This window comes from Lactuca saligna, chromosome 9 (assembly GCF_052625555.1).
Source record: "Lactuca saligna cultivar CGN05327 chromosome 9, ASM5262555v1, whole genome shotgun sequence".
Taxonomy (NCBI): Eukaryota; Viridiplantae; Streptophyta; class Magnoliopsida; order Asterales; family Asteraceae; genus Lactuca; species Lactuca saligna.
In genome coordinates this window covers 172,987,156-173,005,798 of record NC_136425.1, presented here as the reverse complement: position 1 = coordinate 173,005,798, position 18,643 = coordinate 172,987,156, and the positions used below count along the sequence as shown (strand labels likewise).

At 33.3% G+C, this 18,643-nt stretch overlaps 2 protein-coding genes across 2 annotated transcripts; one reads left to right on the top strand and one right to left on the bottom strand.

The window, feature by feature from the left end:
• Positions 1 to 387: 387 nt before the first annotated feature.
• LOC145018796 (cyprosin-like) lies at positions 388 to 4,594 on the bottom strand. The gene is made up of 14 exons (XM_078976640.1): positions 4,462 to 4,594; positions 3,224 to 3,588; positions 3,082 to 3,142; positions 2,915 to 3,009; positions 2,717 to 2,829; positions 2,356 to 2,524; positions 2,190 to 2,229; positions 2,026 to 2,090; positions 1,819 to 1,932; positions 1,678 to 1,742; positions 1,415 to 1,565; positions 1,215 to 1,334; positions 828 to 916; positions 388 to 672 (listed from the first exon to the last, which is right to left on the bottom strand). Exons 2-14 carry the CDS (start codon positions 3,578 to 3,580, stop codon positions 588 to 590), a joined length of 1,524 nt encoding a protein of 507 aa, XP_078832766.1. The 5' UTR covers positions 3,581 to 3,588; positions 4,462 to 4,594; the 3' UTR covers positions 388 to 587.
• Positions 4,595 to 13,804: 9,210 nt separating this feature from the next.
• LOC145016559 (WRKY transcription factor 6-like) lies at positions 13,805 to 16,570 on the top strand. Its single transcript, XM_078974836.1, has 4 exons — positions 13,805 to 14,214; positions 14,499 to 15,056; positions 15,368 to 15,481; positions 15,685 to 16,570. The coding sequence occupies exons 1-4, from the start codon at positions 14,008 to 14,010 to the stop codon at positions 16,354 to 16,356; spliced, it is 1,551 nt and encodes a 516-aa protein (XP_078830962.1). The 5' UTR covers positions 13,805 to 14,007; the 3' UTR covers positions 16,357 to 16,570.
• The last annotated feature ends 2,073 nt before the right edge of the window (positions 16,571 to 18,643 follow it).

Below are 18,643 nucleotides of genomic sequence, written 5' to 3'. Positions count from 1 at the left end.
TGCCTTTAATTTTACATGATCATAATAATCTTGTTTGTTTTCTGCTTAAAATGTTTCTTCATAATCGTTGCAATTTGCATCTACCAAGACTAAACGGCTACACGGCTAAAACTTAGATGACCAATTATATCTACTACCATTCTCCAATTGAAATTCGAGTTTTAAAATATTTGAAAAAAAATATCATTTTCATTAGTTGCTAAATCTTGCCACATATTTCACAACTTTAAATCCAGAAACAACTAATTTGATAAAAATCAATGTACTTACTTTACCAAGGATTTTTCATGTGTTCCTCCTTGAAATATTGGACTTATTACAACATTATACATTTGTTAACCAGATCATTTGACATGAGTGAGAATTGAATTCAGCAACCAAAGATAATAAAAACAAAAACAAACCATATAACATAACGATAACCGGTAAAACAAACAAACAAACATCAGTTCCTAACACATACCACCTCACGTTTTTTACAATCCAACAACGAAATTTACGGAAGTAAAAACACATACGACAGAAAAGACTTTATTTGAACTCTTTTTTTTAGAAAATATTTACATTCAGAAAAGTCTGTCCCTCCCTCAAGCTGCTTCAGCAAATCCAACACGTAAGCGCCCATAATCAAACACCGTATGGTATTGACCCATAAACACATCTCCCAAAATCCTACATAAACACAATATTAATTAACATAAACACATTTTGTTACATGGCTTTTATTTTAGGGCTATTTTTGGAGGATATTTACGTCTTTTTCATACAAAAAAGTAAACATGTCAAACACAGTATAACATATAGTAGAGGTGGAGTGAGTAATTTACCAAAGCGGTCCACGAGGTGGGGCCACATCCATAGCAGTAAATCCACTGATGCATTGTGCTACTTCTCCCTCACCAATTTTCAGAACATACTGATCAATCACAACACATTTCAAACATTAAGAGTAAATTTACAATTTTCGTCACTGTTATACCTATTTTTTGCAATTTTGGTCCTTATTTGAGGTTCTTATAAAATTTTTGATCCCTGGGTATACCTGATTGTTACAATTTTGATCCCAAAATGTTCTCTTACAATTTTGATCCTTACATTTTACTTGGAACATCAACCAAAAACCTCAAATGAACACTTTTTGGGACCAAATTTGAAAAAATCAGCTATACTCAAGGACTTTTTACATATTTAAAATAAATAAAAAAAGTTGTTACCTGTTCTGGGGAAAGCTCAAAAATTTTATCACCAATAGTAAACGCGATATTGGGCATGGAGGAAAGACTGCTGCACTCAACTGCAGATTCTCCCATTGGACTTGGGAGCTTATCACAAAGCTGAATTTAAAAAGATAATTTAATCAGTGTTGGTTGATAATAAAGTAGGGGTAAAAAAGTAATTTTAATTTGTTTTTCACCTCGTTGACATAGTTAAGTATGTTATCTTCAGTTTGATTCTTTTTTATTTGAGTTTGCACCCAAACAACTGCCATCTCACAGAAAGTACACATCTCATCATGTACACCAACACCACCATTATTCTTGTCAACCACACTCTCAATTATTGAACTGTAAAAAAAATTAAATTATTATTAGCTAATATTCATTTTATATAATTAGAAATATAATATGATCATAATTCATAATTAATAATTCATAACCAATGCAATGTGAAACTGACCTAACATCTCGGCCACCGTTAAAAGTACATAAGTTCATTTGAGAACAGATTTTATTGGGTTGTGCCTATACAGCATCATGAAAAAGATTAAGGGTAGAATTGGAAATTTCTATAAGTAAAATTATTAATAGAATGTTTTACCTCAGATAAGAGCATCTCGATTATAGTCTTTCCATATTGATTAACCAATGTCTTGCATTGCTGACTCATTACTCCAGCAGCACCAATTGCATGATTGATTTGAGTAATAATAGTCTAAACAAGTTTCACATATAATTTTTTTTTATAAAAATGTTAGTTTTTTTATAAAAAGAAAAATGCTTTAAAAAATTGATTTTTAAAACATACCGTTGGACCTGCCAACAAAGAGGTTCCAGAATCCGCAATTGCTGCACAACCATCACTGCAAAATCCTGAAATTGAAAAACATCGGTAAATAAATAAATAAAAATCTACAAGTTTTTTTTAATTCTTAATTTCAGATAAAAAATACAAAAATAGCCTCCAATTACCAGTAGTTGTATCTCCAATTAGGACATCGCCCATATCAAACTAAAAACAAAAAAGAAAAATGAAATTCAGTATGATGACTTAATAAATACTAAATTATATATATATATATATATATATATATATATATATATATATATATATATATATATATAATAAGATAGTTACCTGCCAATAGCCCTTTTGGGTCACAGGTACATATGTGTGTTTGCCCTTAAAATGATTAGGATCGGCCCCACCAAACACAAGTTCACCCCCTTCATCCTCATCAGCATTGCGATTAAACCAAAAAGAAAATACGGGTTCTGGAACAAGACCTTGATTTACCATGTTGTACCTAAAAGGGTATGAAAATATCCCAATTAACAATCTGAATCTGAGTAAATGACCATTTTACCCTTAATTTAGAAAGGACACTAACATGTTAAGCCACCTCTGTTGGAAATAACTCAAAGAAACACTACTTTATATATGTCCTGATTAAGTTATGTACCAATTAAGTCAATAAGAAACAGGGGAAGAAAAATACCAGACAGGAACAGCATTTCCAACAGAGATTTCTTGAAATCCAAGGCCAAGAATACCATCAAACTTGGCTGCTAAGAAAGTGATCCCAGGCTCTTTTGTTGCCTCTATAAAATCCTGAAAAAAGAAAGATTAAAAGAAAAGGCATAATGAGAAAATAGTGGTTAAGTGAATCAAAAAACCAAATTTTCTTAATTTTTACCTGTTCTTTAACAACAAGATCACCAAGTTGGACAGAGTCTTGGCTAAAGATACCAGAGATAGCTCCAGTTCCATATTGAATGGCAGCAGATGTCCCTAATTGACATATGAGGAAAAATACAGTTAATTACGAAAACGCCATTGAGAAACAATCGAAAGAGACTATACCATTTTTCTTGTAGGTGCTTGAATGGCTCGCCTTGTACTTTGAGTGAAAAAGGCAAGCTACCTGCATCCATATGAAGAGCTATGAGCACATGATTGAAGCTATAGATTGAGAGAAATCTTGAATTAGAAAAGTCAAACTCACTGAAAAGTAGCACTTTGAAGAAGGCACCCATAGATTAGAGCTTCCAGTATCAAAGATCACAGTGAACTTTTGAGAGGGAGTTCCAATACCAATCTCACCATAATACTGAGCATCCATGTAGTTCTTTAATGCAATAATGTCAGTGTTTGAATCTGTGAGAGGGCCTCCAAGGCCAAAGTTTCTTATAGCATTTCGTTCCTTTGAGACACCATGTCCATTGATTTGGGTAAGTTGGTCAACCTTCCTCTTTTTAAGTCCAACTCTAATCAATCCACCATTAGAGGCTGAAAATGCTGAAGGTGACAGAAGAAACAGCAAAAACAAGGCAAGCAGACTTGCTTTCATTGTCATATCCATGTTGAACACTGCATCAATGAGAAATTTTTTTTATTAAATATTGATTTGAACATTAAAATTTGCAAAATGGAGGACAAAGCTATGAGTTGCTACTATATGTTGCCAACGAAGTAATGTTTCAAAAAACTCAGTTATAACACTTATAAACTGATATGAATCCTTTATACTGTTACAAAAAAAAAAAAAAAAAAAAAACAAATAACCACATTAAACCAAATAAGATGTGAATATTTGGGGAGAAAAATGAAATTAGGTTTCTAATTAAAACGTGTTGGACTCTTTTTTCCCTAAAAGGGAGGTAACTAAAAATCATTACATCATCATTGAGATAAACGTGCACTACAATTGTCAATATTAACCATTAATAACCAAAACATGCCAATTACGTGTGAGATATCAATTCATAAAGTACGATTACGAGAATTGAAGAACAATCATAAACATAGCTAGCCAAAATAAAAATAAAAACTAGACACATGATTCCGTCCCTACCTTAAATCCACTATGATTTCCTACCTATTTTCCATGAACTTACTAAAAAAAATTCCAGTTTACCGATTCGAATAACATGCATCGTTATCTGTCAACAATCACGGTTTTTTCCAAACCGAACTGTAGTTATGGTAGTAACGAAGTGAAATACGGAGAATACGATTCCAATAATAGATCATAAGAACTACACAAAAACTGCACTAAGTAATTGCCCTAAATTTTCATCAGCGATCAAAATATTCGCTAGGAATCAGTAGACTGTACACATTAAATAAACAAAACATAGAAGCAATTGTAGTTATAAGTATAAAACATACACAATAGCAGTTGAATCCGGCTGATCGGAGAATATCGATGAAGGCAAATTGGGGAAAAAAGGTTAAACTCACCTGAGATTTGAGAGAACCGCCGAGGCGTGTAGAGGGAGCAATATGACGAATGGAAGAATAAAGCACCGCTTTTGATGAGCAACTAACTGCAGCTTTTGCAGTTAAGTACCCCGCAAGTTTGGTTAATACCCACTTTGGGTCCTTGGAAATTCTCTGGGAATAATACACACGGATGAATAAATAGAAGTGTTATCTTTTTTCATTTTTTTTTTTGGTTACTTATTTACATAAAATAAAATATAGATATAATTATATGTTTATACCAAAAAGTGTGTCTCATGATACTATAATTTACTTCCATAAATCAAAGTCTCAAACATATTGTTAACACTCAGAATTAGAATTATTAAAATTCTCTTGTCAAATTGTCCTCCAAAACATTAAGTCAATAATAGAATATGAAAAAGGATGAGTTGAAAAAACTTATATGTTTATGATAGTGTAATTTACATCCATATAATCAAAGTCCCATTAGTTAGATTATTAACATATAGAACTATTAAAATTTTCTTATCAGGCTGTCTTTCAAAACATTAAGTTAATAGGGGATGAAAAAAGATAAGTTGATAATCAAATTGCTAGATATCTTAATGAATTTTATACGGTAAATTGCAAGATATATTGGTGAATTTTATACACTCCATCGTTCTTATTTGTTAATTCAATCATATGTCTATTATTATAAAATTTAATATAGGAAATCACAAGATGGCACTTTAAATGTTAGGCATAAAATGGAAATCTACCTACTAGAGTAGTGTAAAAGATTGTTCAAATACATGAATGACCAAACATGGTGAAATATGTTGTATTTCAAAATTTGAAGAGCAAGTATTAAAACTGACAAATAATATTGACAATTATACGTCAATTAGTTGTGAATACTAATGATTATTATTATTATTATTATTATTATTATTATTATTATTATTATTAGTAGTAGTATTAGTATTATTATTAATAATTAATTACCGAGATTAGTCAAAAAAACAAATTGATCGTTCATGATCATATCTAATTATAAAAAGGTTTTTATAATTAAAACCTTTTTTTACGTTGCACTAAGGTTGACCTAAAACCCTGGGATTTAATGTGTACTTTGTTCATTCTAACAACTATGGAAGAACTGATAAATACAAAAGGCGATTACATGAAAAGCATGAAGAGTATTATGTTGCAGAGGGGGAGAATAATAATCAGAGAGGGTTGTGTTTTCTTGTATGTAATAAATGGGACTTGGGAGGTACTATTTATACTAAACAGGGAAACCTAAAAAAACCCCCCAAAAAAAAAGGACTATGGCCTCTTGCGTGTTGCCAACCTGCCACATGGATATTTGAATTCATATATGATGATATCGTTATTCTGTATCTCATGTGATTCAAACCTAGAGATTATTTGGTCTTTTCATAGGTGTAAGATTAGAGATTTTGTATGTTTCCTTTTAAGTCCTTACTGTCCCCGATGGAGTACGCCAAGTGTAAGCCTAAGTATGCCCAACATACTCAGTTGTTTAACTTTTGGGTTGACTTTTGCGGGTTTGGGCCATATATTGGGTTTTTAGGGTTTGGGTCTTGTTAGACCATTATACTTCTGATTTTGGGCCCAATTTAGAAGTTGGGCCTTATTGGGCTTTAGGATGCCATTTAGGATTTTGGACCTTTTTGAGCAATGGGTTTGTAGGGGTCAAATTTTTTGTAAGGTGTCGAAACATCCTATGTCTTTAGTTAGTATCGAAGTAAGTTTTGGTTATTTGCATAAGGGTATGTTGTAATGTTGAAGCGTGAATGTATAAGCCCTTGTGTATTTTTTTTTGTATGCTTTTGTTATCCCTATAAATAGGTGATAGGTAGAGGTGACAATTTATGACATGACACAATAAAAATACACGACACGAAACGAAATTGGGACGAAACTGGAATTTGAATTTGTGTTCATGTCGTGTTCGTGTTAACTGTAAAAAACATGATGTCGTGTTGTGACATGTTCGTGTTCAAAATTCGACACGAAATTGACACGATTTAGCAATTCTTTATCATGTTTTTCATGTTTGTTGTGTTTTTCGTGTTATATTTGATAAAGTATTCATTAAATAACCTAGTTTTTAGTATATGATATATTTTTCGTGTCATGTCGTGTTTGTCATTTTTTAATTTGTTCATTTTCGTGTTAGTTAAAAAAACACGATATCGTGTCGTGTCATGTTCGTGTTACATAAAACCTTATCGTGTCGTGTCATGTCGTGTCAGACGGAAACACAAAACGATAGCACGATTTGCCACCCCTAATGATAGGTACTAAAGTTAGGGGGATCCTTTTGAAGCATTTGCTACTTTACTCTATATTCTCTTTGTACCTTTCAGAAACATAAATCGAGTCATACAGATTCTATTGACATTCAATGTTCATATTTCAATCTTAACTCTGATTACATTCAAACACTTGATTAATAAGCACTTCATTTAGTATAAGAGCAGTATTCATACAACTGCTATCTGATTTTCTTTTGATTTCAAAAGTTTTTTAATCTAGTTCTAGACTCAAAAATCATTCCGTGCTTTTGAATTTGAAAATCTCTACAGATCCGTTGTATTGATACGATTCTGCTTTTTGTTTTTATAATCGAGTGTTTCTGGTTTGATTTTCTGGAAGTTTTAATCAACAAATACCTAATTTCTGAAGTTTTTTTCTCAAAATCATTTCCATAAATCAATGGCTAATTTCAACACGAACACTATGACTTCTTATTCTCATCTTCTTGGTTCATCAACTAAGATCCTGATGCTGATTCTTGAGTTTTATGAACAATGGGTTGATATAATGGAGGATTATCTTACTGGAATAGATGAAGATCTCTGGAGGTGTATTAAGAGTGGTAATTTTCGTCCGTTAATGCTAACTGAAGTTGGAAGTGCAGGTTCTTCAGTAGATGTTAAGGCTCAAGATGATAAGAAGAAAGCAAATGATAAGCGATGCATGTGTAAATTAAGAGGAGCTCTTCCACCAGTTGTGTATAACTATGTCTGTGGTTGTTCTTCTGCAAAAGAGATTTGGGACACACTGAAGGAGAAATATTAAGGAAGTGAGAAACCAAAAAGAGTTCTGTGAAGCAGTGTCTGCTTGAGTTAGGAGATTTCAAGCAAAAAGAAGCTGAAAACATTGAGTTGTACTATGATCGTTTAAACAAGTTAATCTTTAAGTGTAGCAGATATGGTGTCAACAGATCAATAATGTAGTACAATTTGACATTCATAATGGGGTTGCACAAAGAATGGCTTAATGTCAGCTTGATGATCAATACACAACAATGTTTCAACAACTTTTCTTTAAGTGATATTTACAATGTGTTAAAGGCACATGAAAATGAAGTAAATGAGATTGCTAAGGAAACAAATATGAATTCGGGAGGACCACTTGCATTGATGTCGAAAGTCTTTGGGAAAGAAGTTGATGATGAGTTAGTTTAGAAAGAAGATTCAGGAGAAGAAGGTTTTATTGTCAATTCTGATGACGACTGAGTGACTTTCTATTCGAACAATAAGGTCAATAAATTTTTCAGAAAGCCATTTAGTTCAAAGTATAAGCCAAGTGAGCCGAAGGGAAGTTCTTCTGGGAAGGTAGTGAGAGAGGAAAAGAAAGTTGAGAAGAAGGAAATTAGGATTGAGGATGCGAATACTGACAAGAAACTTAACAGTGATTATGGGTTCAACTGCCATTATTATAATGGTGCGAACCACATGGCAAGTTGAAGGGCAACTCGACGAGTCAGATCGCAAAATCAAGATTCTATAAGTTATGAAACTTGACGAGTTAACGAGCCAACTCGGCGAGCTGATTCAACCATACGTTGACTTTAACCAAAAGTTGACTTTGACTAGGGTGTTGACTTTGACTTTGACCTTAGTTGACCCCTGAAAGGGTTAAGAGTATGAAATGGTGATTAAGGAAGGTTATTACGTGTAGGAGTTTAAGGAGTTTGAGAGGAGTTGATCCCAGCACCGAGGACAGTTCATATACTATGCGACATTGAGTTGAGTTACCTTCCAGTAGAAGTGGGTCGAAGGCACCAAGGACCGCCCACTAGTAAGAGTTATATTAGAGATAATTGTCTTTGTGATAATTATCTTGTATATTGTTATCTGTTATGATTATGTGCTAGTATATTATGATGTTATGTGATATGTAATAGAAGGGGTAGGATAGACCCCAGTACAATCGATAGGGCCGAAGGGGTATGCTAGCACCCAGATAAGTTAGGCATTATATGACTTGTATGTTTATGCACTGTGATGCTATGTGGTAGAATAGGGGTGAAATAGTCCCTAATATAGGTCGAAGGACCGAAGGGGTAGGCCAGCACCCTGATATACTAGGCAAGGTTACCAGTCGATAGGACCGAATAGGTTGGCAAACACCTTGATATGTTAGGCAAGGTATCGGTCGATAGGACTGAAGGGGAGGCCAACACCCGGATATGCTAGACAAAGTACCGGTCGATAGGACCGAAGGGGTAGTTAGTATCGAGCTATGTTATGCATTATGTGTTATGTATGATATGAGGTATGATGGGGGAACTCATTAAGCTTTGTGCTTACAGTTTTTAGTTTTGTTTTTAGGTACCTCTTCGTCGAAGGGGAAGGAACCCGCACGGTAGCAACGCATCACACACACACAAGATTTTCGCATTATGAGATTCTTAGGATCACACTCTAACATTATTACTATTTTTATGATATGGTTTTGAAACAAGTGATTATGGTTTTATGAAATAATGTGACTCGATGATGTTTTCTTATGATTTTTTTCTAAATCGTTATATCAATAACGAAATTTTTGATCTTGAAAATTAGGATGTTACACAAGTGGTGGCTATCAATTATTGGATGGGAAGCTCGTGAACTGGCAATCAAAGAAACAAACTTGTGTTTCCATTTCCACAGTAGAAGCCGAATACGTTGTTGTTGTGGCTTGCACTTCTCAAATTATTTGGATTCAAAGTCAGCTTCGTGATTACGCCATCAACATGAAGAAGATACCTTTATATTTTGATTCTTATAGTGCAATTCGAATTTGTCATAATTATGTGAAACATTCGAAAACCAGACACATTACACTTCGCTATCACTTTATTAAAGATCATGTCGAGGATGGCAACATTGAAGTTCATTTCATAAATACGACAACGGTTTAAATATGCAGATATCTTTACCAAACCTATGGATGAAAGACTTTTCTAAGGATTTTGTCGGGCTTAGGCATGATTGATGCGATGTAGTTGAGTTAATGAACATTATACTACATGACAAATTAATTCTTAACAAATGTTACATATTCAGATTTTTGGTGAATTCGTCACCAAATGCGACAGATTCTATACCCGACTTAAACACTCAAACTTTAACGAAAAGAATTAGGAATCATCCTAACTTTCGTGTAATGTGTTATTATCTTTGCTGATAATGATTTTTATAATAATTTGAATTTAGATGATTCAAATAAGTAATTATACATCATTTTTACCACACTTTTTATAAAAATCACAATCTCTTATAAAAAATTACCCATTATTTTTATAAAAATAAACTAAAGAAACCACTTTTGTTTAATATGATTATTACAATTTTACAAAGTATTATTATTAAATTAAAAGAGTCATACTTGAATATTTAATTCAAGAAACTATACCCTATTTTCTTCTATAACATCCCGAGACCAAGTATATCTCATTAACCCTAACTTTATTGTAGTTGTCAAGTTTGACCCTTTATTTGAGAAAAGGTGGTAGCTGAATACGCAGGACGTATGCATGTGTACGCTAAGCGTACTCATGTGTGTGTTTTGGACGCGGAAACCACCTGGTACGCTGGACGTGCTAGGCTCAGAGTGAAAACCCTAATTGTGGGGTGTGCCCCTATTTAAGAAACATGGTGCCCTCATTTGTGGCCACCATTTCTAGTCATCAACTCCCCTCAAAACCCTAATTTCAGTTTTCTTAGCTTGAGTAGCCATTTTAAGCTTTTAAGTGTTATTGTGGGATTCTTTGAGTAAAGAATGAGCTTTGAAGAGAATAGAGTTGGAGTCCTAGCTTTGGATTTGAGTTTCCCTATAGTTGGTGCACCATGAGGTGGTAGCTGCCATCGTTTTACCACCGCCATCCACCGTATGATGGTGGTTGTGTGCGTGTGTGTGAGTGTATTAAGGTGTATGTTGTTTTCCGGGTTGTTTTGATGGAGTTGAATCAAGGTTATAAGCCACCACCATTGGAAATGGTGGCTACCGTCGTGAGCCGCCGCCGACCACTACTACTCGAGGTGGAAGTGGGTGGTGCTAGGCCCAATAGAACCCTAATGGACCTAAAAGCCTAATGTTGGTCTTGGTTGGTTCGTTATTGGGATAAAAACCCTAATTAGGGTTTTGAAAACCCTAATTGTAAATATGTTGGTTTGGACATATCGGGACCCACATTATAGACCATTGGAATTGAAATTTGAATTGTGCCTAATTACATTATATGATTGACCTAGTAGATTGATGGACTTAATGGATTGAGTCCTTAATGGTTTAAGTGTTTCTAATTAATCCTAATCGTTATTTCATGTGAAAACCCTAATTATGTTGGGTTTTGAGTTGGGCCTTTCTGTTAGGCCTAGATGTATGGACTCTTGATGGGCCAACTATTAGTAAGTATATGGACTAGAATATTTGGATTTGGCTTTAGGATAAGGCCTATTGGACAATCTTGGGCCTAATTTGGAAAATTGGGCCATAGGTGGGCCATATTTGGGTTTTGATGATTATGAGATATTGGACCATTAGAATGCCAAGTGTTGGACCAAGAATAAATGGTTGGGCCTTAAGGTAAGAGCATGTAAGGGGTTTGGGCCCAATTTGGAAAATTGGGCTATAGTTGGGCCTTGGTTGATTATTTGACTTTTAGGCCTTCAGAGTATGAGTTTGGGCCTTAACTTTGGACCAAGCTAAGTTATGGGTAAAATGGTCCTTTTACCCCAAGTGGAGATTTTAGAGTTATGGGCAGTATCTCCTAGTCAGCGGAGTGTGGGCAGGACCCATATCTCCTAGTAGCGGAGTGTGGGCGGGCGGGCCCCGTATCTCCTAGTCAGCAGAGTGTGGGCGGGGCCCGTATCTCCTAGTAGTGGAGTATGGGTGGGGCCCGTATCTCCTAGTTAGTGGAGTGTGGATGAGGCCCGTATCTGATTGAGTTTGGGCGGGACACGTATCTCTCAGTAGCATGATTATGTGTATGGTATGTGGTAGTTTGGGGAGTCTCACTAAGCTTCGTGCTTACGGTTTTCAGTTTTGGTTTCAGGTACTTCAGTTTTCAAAAGAGGAGCTTGGGATGACTGTAGTGCACACACCATGTGTTCAGTCTGGGATGTTTATACTCTGATATTTTTGATAGTAGTTATGATATTTTGAGATACACTATTTATGATTTTTATATGATGTTCGATGACTATGATTTTATTATTAAATTAAAACGAAAATTTTAGACTGTATTTTTAGGATGTTGCAAAGTATATAACAGCTACCTTTGAGTTTGAAATTTGTTTGTACTTGTAGTTCTTTCAGGATTGCATGAGCTTGTAGTCATATGAATTTGATTTTTGTCCCATATTTATTATATGCTTGTATACGTTACATGCTTTATGGCTAGTGTATGGTTCATGCTTTATTGCTAGTATGTGTTTCACTATATATGTATCGTATAATATACTAAAAAAGTCTCTTTATTTTGTTTACTTGATTATTCATTTAGTTCTTTATTCTTTCATGGCGGGCTGGCGTTTATTATACATGAAACTATTTATGATGACTAACTGTTTTATAATTTGTTCTTTCATTTTCCTTTTAAACCGAATGTATTTTTTGAAAACAGGTTCAGTTACCTATTTTTAACCTCTCTTTACCTCCATTTTTGTTGGAGTTACATTTTGTTATTCTAAAATATAAATATCATTATTTACAAGTTAATACATCTTAGTTATCATCATACAACGAATGAGAAGGCGAACGGACGACAAGTTGCGTCTCTAAGTCTTTTTTGTTATTGTTTGTTAAACTTGATTCATAGTTATTGCTTGATCTGCACATGCTTAGCCGTTGGGTCGCACTTTGCAATAAGTTTTCAATAAAGTATAGTTTGACATTTTTGGCTATAGAAAATGGATGAAATTATAGTCGGTAAGAAATTTAGGGGGGTAAAGTAAAACTTTGTAAAATTTATCCTACCAACTCCGTCGAGAAGCGGAAACGCCGGGATATTTGGGGCGGTGAAATTTTAGGGAACGGGTTAAGCTCATCTTTGACAAAGCTCGGAAGCAAGTTTCGTCAGTCTTCCACTCTGGACCTACAAATGCTTGTGGGTCCTACTTGCCACGTGTCACGATATACTCCCTTCCTCTACAAGCAATAAAACAAAAAAACTCCCTCTTCCTCTCATATATCTTGACCACAAAACAAACTTATTTCAAGTCAAGTTTTAGGAACCTGTTTCAAATAATGTTTAGTAGTCAATGGTATTAGTTTGTAATTAAATACTATGATTTGCTATCTAAATTATAAGGAATATTTAAAAAATAATACTTTATGATATAGTATTTAATCAGGTAACTTTTTTCTCAATAGTCATAAAAAATGCCATTAATTTCGTAATTAGACAAATTTTAAATTGCAAAATTACTGCCACAACAAACCTGAAAACCTTCAAAACAAACTTTTTTTTTTTTTTTTAAATATAACTCTGTTTCAAAAAACTTTAAAAAAATTTAATAATTTTATGAACAATTTCATAATTTTAAGAATTATTTTGAAATTCTACAAGATTTTGAAACTTTGAAATATATGTTTATTAAATAAAAATTGTGTAAATAAGCAATTTAAAAACTTTTAGTAATATGCAACCCACTATAGTTGAAAATTGATTTTAGTAGTATTATGTAACCCACTTGAAAATTGATTGTTATTTTGTGATATTATAAGAATGATAATTATTTGTTAAATTTCCATAACAAAACAATTATGTTTATGATTAATTGATTATCCTTAAGTATAGATTAGTTGGTTTATAATTGAATTTTTATTAAAAATATTAAATTTATATATTTTTTAATATTAAGTTTAAATATTATTTTGTAAATATAAATTGAATAAAATTAATATTTACTTATTCTTTTACTTATAAAAATAATAATATAGATGCAAACATAGATACATTAAATTCAAAATTTGAAAAGTAAATACACAAAAAAACAAAATCAAATCCCATGACTTTCTTAAATAAAAATCTAGAAAATGGAAACACTCAGATTCACCATATTTTTGTTTTTAGTCAGGAGTCATAACCTGATATCCATTTTTGTTGCCGAGTCCACTGCTCATTCGAAGACTCCATTTTCTCTCTCCTTCCTCTTCAATCTTCATATCTTCATAAATGGCCAAGTGGACTCTCCTTTGATTCAGATCTCATCACTCTGTTAATTCCACGCTCTCAGACACACGAAAAACTCCGATATTCAACAACCGTAAATGGACGCCGAAGCAGACTCCGCCGGAAACACCACCGCTTCTTCTTCTCATTCACCTACCACCATTCAATTTCCAGTCAACCTCACCGGAACTGCGTCTGATGATCAGAATAAACAGATGATGGATTTCTTTGCCGATAGAAAGGACGTAGATGAACAGTCAAAGTTCGACTGTGATACTTCCGATCATCTTCATCGTAATATCAACGTAAGTTTACGATTTTAGTATCTCATCTCTGTTACTCGTAATCAGACCGTTTTCAAACACGAATGAGTATAGATTTTTACATTAATTCAGAACGAATCCGATTAATCCGTGTTGATTTTGACATTCACAGATCTGTTTTTGTTTTTGAAGTAGGAATCAACTGGGATTGTAAAAACAGAAATGATCCGATATGCAATGATTAGTTGATTAGGACTTAGGAGTAGTGTTCCTTTTTAAAAAATTTATGGTTTTGCTATTAATGAATCGAATTGTGAACTATACAGACTGGTTTGCATCTTCTTACTCGAAGCACAAGTAACGATCATTCCGTTTCCGATGACGGAATGTCTCTGATAAATTCTAAACGAACTAAGAACGAGGTGATACATCATTACATACAACAACTAGAAGAAGAGAAAAGCGAGAATCAACGATTAAAACAAGAGTTGAATCAAGCAAATCTGAATTACAATACACTCCTGACGAAGGTAATTCGACAAAAACAAGAAAAAAATCTCGATGAATATCGTAAACCTAACATTGATGGAGGAGGAGGAGGAGGAGGAGGAGAGATCCCGTTTATTGGTTTAGCAGATCCAACAACGGTGGAAACTGATGAGAATTCCCGATCGTCCTCCGATGAACTTCATCGAAAGTCGATCAATAATATCATCGGTAAAGATCAGAGAGAAGAGAGCCCTGAGCAGGCTTTGATTTGTTCAAACAAGGTCATGAGATTGAATGATTTGAAGAATGATGGTGATGGTAATATCGATCAAGCTACTGAAGCAACCATTCGAAAAGCTAGGGTTTCTGTTCGTGCTCGATCCGAAGCTCCCATGGTACGTACGTATATAGTACTTTTTTTAGACTACATATACATGAACACCATCAAAAATAGTAGTGGACTATATCATCATTGAAAACGTTGACTCTCTCATGTTAGTTTTTTTATTAACAAAATCAGAAGTTGTCTTTCACCTAAATCATCCGTTGCTTGAAATATTAATTTCTATCAAAGTGTCTATATCTACGTTCCTGTTAATCACTGTCATAATATGTTTATACAACATATAATTAATGCAAAATAGTTTGAAAATCAACCTCTACATCATTGTTATTTGCTAATTTTTTTTATTTTTTTTATTTATAGATTACAGATGGGTGTCAATGGAGAAAATATGGGCAAAAAATGGCGAAAGGAAATCCATGTCCTCGAGCATATTATCGGTGCACCATGGCTGTTGGTTGCCCCGTTAGAAAACAAGTAAGATTCTCTTGTGTTATTTATTTAATACGTTATTTGCAAGGCATATAGCAATTTAAAATTTGCATGTTTTTTTTAGGAATTTATATATTTATAGAAAAAACTAAATAATATAATAATAAAAAAAACAATTTTACTTCATAACTTAAAAAATTTCTATGAAGTTAGGAAAGATTAGTTAAATTGATAATGTGATTGAATAGGTACAAAGATGTGCAGAAGATAGAACAATTCTGATCACCACCTACGAAGGCAACCACAACCACCCTTTGCCACCGGCGGCCATGGCGATGTCCTCCACCACTTCTTCCGCCGCCAGAATGCTCCTCTCAGGATCCATGCCCAGCTCCGACGGTATCATAAATCCCAATTTTTTAGCAAGAACTCTCCTCCCGTGCTCCTCAAACATTGCCACAATCTCCGCCTCCGCCCCGTTCCCCACCGTCACATTAGACCTCACTCAATCTCCGCCGCTGGGTCAACAACAGAACTTCGCCGGTCAAAATGGTGCTTTACTGCCCCAGATATTTGGGCAGGGTTTATACAACCAGTCGAAATTTTCAGGGCTTCAACTGTCACAGGATACGGCGGCCGGAATCATCTCGCAAATTGGGGATCTGTCTTCGCTGCAGTTGCACAGCCAAGAACCGTCGCACACCGCTTTGGCTGACACCGTCACTGCCCTCGCCACTAATCCAAACTTTACTGCTGCTTTGGCGGTGGCGATTTCGTCGATTATCGGTGGCGGCGGTGGTAGCGACGGCGGTTCTCATCCAAACACCGCTGTAAACACCACAACCACATACAACAACAATAATGGCAGCGTCGCTACTAGGAACAATAAAGATAGCAATTCTTGTTTCCGAGGAAATTAATAATTTTTTTTATTCATTTTAGTTATTCTTTTATACACAGTTTTTTTTTTTTTTTCCTCTCGATTTTCCCTTCTTTCTTTGGTATTTTAAGAAGTGGTTGGGTGCATGATAGTCGATAGATAGGTTCTTTTGTTTTAAAGTTTTCCTTTTTGGTTTGAATAATGTAAGAGAAATTTAAGTTTTTATATTTATCATATTCCAAATGTGACTTTTCTTTCTTTGATAATTTTTAGGGATTTCGAGCAAACTATCCTTAATTATTATACTTACTGATCATCTTTATCGTCATGATATGAAGTAGGCGAAGTAAATTATTTTGCGTAGATGTCAATCGTCTCCATGGTTTGTACTTGTTTTTATAAGTTATCACCATCAAATCTCTCTTTATAGCGCTTAATTTTATAGCGCTTAATGTTTATTTTAGGGGTTGGCTAAAAAGACATCCCATTTTACAATTTAGACAATCATAATTAATGTTTGAAATATTTTTATTGGTTGAAATTGTATTGTTTTCCGAAAAAACTGATTACAAGTAGTTGAGTTTTCTATTCTCTCATTTTGTTGCTTTGGCTGCTAAAGACCACCGTCACTACCGGATTGGACCTTTGTCGTCACCGAATAATTACCTTCATTCATCGCTGGCCAAAACAAAACAACTCATCTGATCTGTATTTCTTTCTTTCTCTCGATCTGGTAGGCGGTAAGTAGCCGACGATCGGAGTAGCGGCGCCATCAGAGAACTGTCGCCACCGGATTATTGTTGTCATTGAACCAATGTTGCTCAGTCTCTATCTCCATCTGTTTCTTCCTATCGGTATTTCTTCCTCACGATCACAAACTCTCTCTTTTCTCTTTCTATTTTTTCTACACTGTGGACGAACGTTAATATAGGTGGTTGCCAGTAGGCTGTCGGCGTGTTCTAAGCGGTAGCCGGCCGTTGTTGTAGGCGGCAAAGATAGTGGTTGGTCGTTGGCTAAAACGTTATATATATATATATATATATATATATATATATATATATATATATATATATATATATATATATATATAAAACAATAAAAATATGCTTTAAGGTATAAATAAAATTTAAAGGTATAAGGTATTTATATATTGAAAATATATACTTGAAAGAGTACGTATACATTTAAATACATATACAAATACCTTCAAATACGAGTTATATACATTTTTAAGTGAATTTATACGTTATAAAATATGTTTATTTGTATATAATTGGTATATATATATATATATATATATATATATTTCATAATATAATAATAATAATATACAATATTAATAATATAATAATAATATATGATATAAATAATATAATTAATAATAATAATGACTATATTATTAATAATAATAGATTTAGCAATATAGTATTTTATATATAATATTTCAGCTTTTAAAATCAAAAGGTTGATTAGTTTGGTGGTAATTATGCAGTTATGTTCCTTAGAAGGATAAGGTTCGAATCATGTCAACGACATATTTTGTGTAGACTTTTGGGATCTTTTCATTAAGGAACTAGTTTATAACCAGTGATAAATTAATTAAACTATTAAAAAATCAAAATTATTAATCAATTATTTTAAATATATTATTACTTAAGAGATATTTTTTTAGTTATATAAAATTATAATCGTTGATTTAACGATTTAAATAAATACGTAAAGTTATATCATTTTATAATTTATATTAATTTTTTTTAATCTAATGTTATTAATTTAATATAATTAAAGGGAGAAATTTTAAAATTTGAAATTTAAAATAAAGAATCAATTATTAATTCAATAAAATTAGAGTAGGAAATTTAAATTTTAAAATTTGAAATGAATAATTAATAGGTTGACAAGTGGCATGATAAATGATATATAACATTAATGAATGGTTCAATTGAATGACACTTGTATATATGATTAAACCTATTCTTTTATTAGAATAGAAAGATAACACGCTAATCAAAAAGCTTTTTAAATAAATAATTAATTGTATTTAAAATTCACAAATTACAATTCTTACAAAGGGTTTCAGTCTTTTTACACATTTTCCCAGATTTAGGGTGTGTTTTAATAGTAAATGGTTGACTTAAAAAATAGGATTTTCATAGATTGTGTATTTAATAGCTACCTTATTTTATTTATTTTTCCATTTATAGGAGGACATGATAACAGCTACAACACAAAAAGTTTTATATCACAATGACATGAGCTGCTACAACACAAAAAGTTTTATATCACAATGACATGAGCTGCTCATGTTATTAAGCCCAATACCACAA

Excerpts from the sequence above, each read along its gene's own strand:
- LOC145016559 (XM_078974836.1), top strand. The coding sequence starts at position 14,008 with ATGGACGCCGAAGCAGACTCCGCCGGAAACACCACCGCTTCTTCTTCT. Across the intron at positions 14,215-14,498 it reads ATCTTCATCGTAATATCAAC|ACTGGTTTGCATCTTCTTAC; the intron begins GTAAGTTTACGA and ends TGAACTATACAG. Across the intron at positions 15,057-15,367 it reads CTCGATCCGAAGCTCCCATG|ATTACAGATGGGTGTCAATG; the intron begins GTACGTACGTAT and ends TTTTATTTATAG.
- LOC145018796 (XM_078976640.1), bottom strand. The coding sequence starts at position 3,580 with ATGGATATGACAATGAAAGCAAGTCTGCTTGCCTTGTTTTTGCTGTTT. Across the intron at positions 2,525-2,716 it reads GGAAATGCTGTTCCTGTCTG|GTACAACATGGTAAATCAAG; the intron begins GTATTTTTCTTC and ends ATACCCTTTTAG. Across the intron at positions 673-827 it reads CCACCTCGTGGACCGCTTTG|GATTTTGGGAGATGTGTTTA; the intron begins GTAAATTACTCA and ends GTGTTTATGTAG.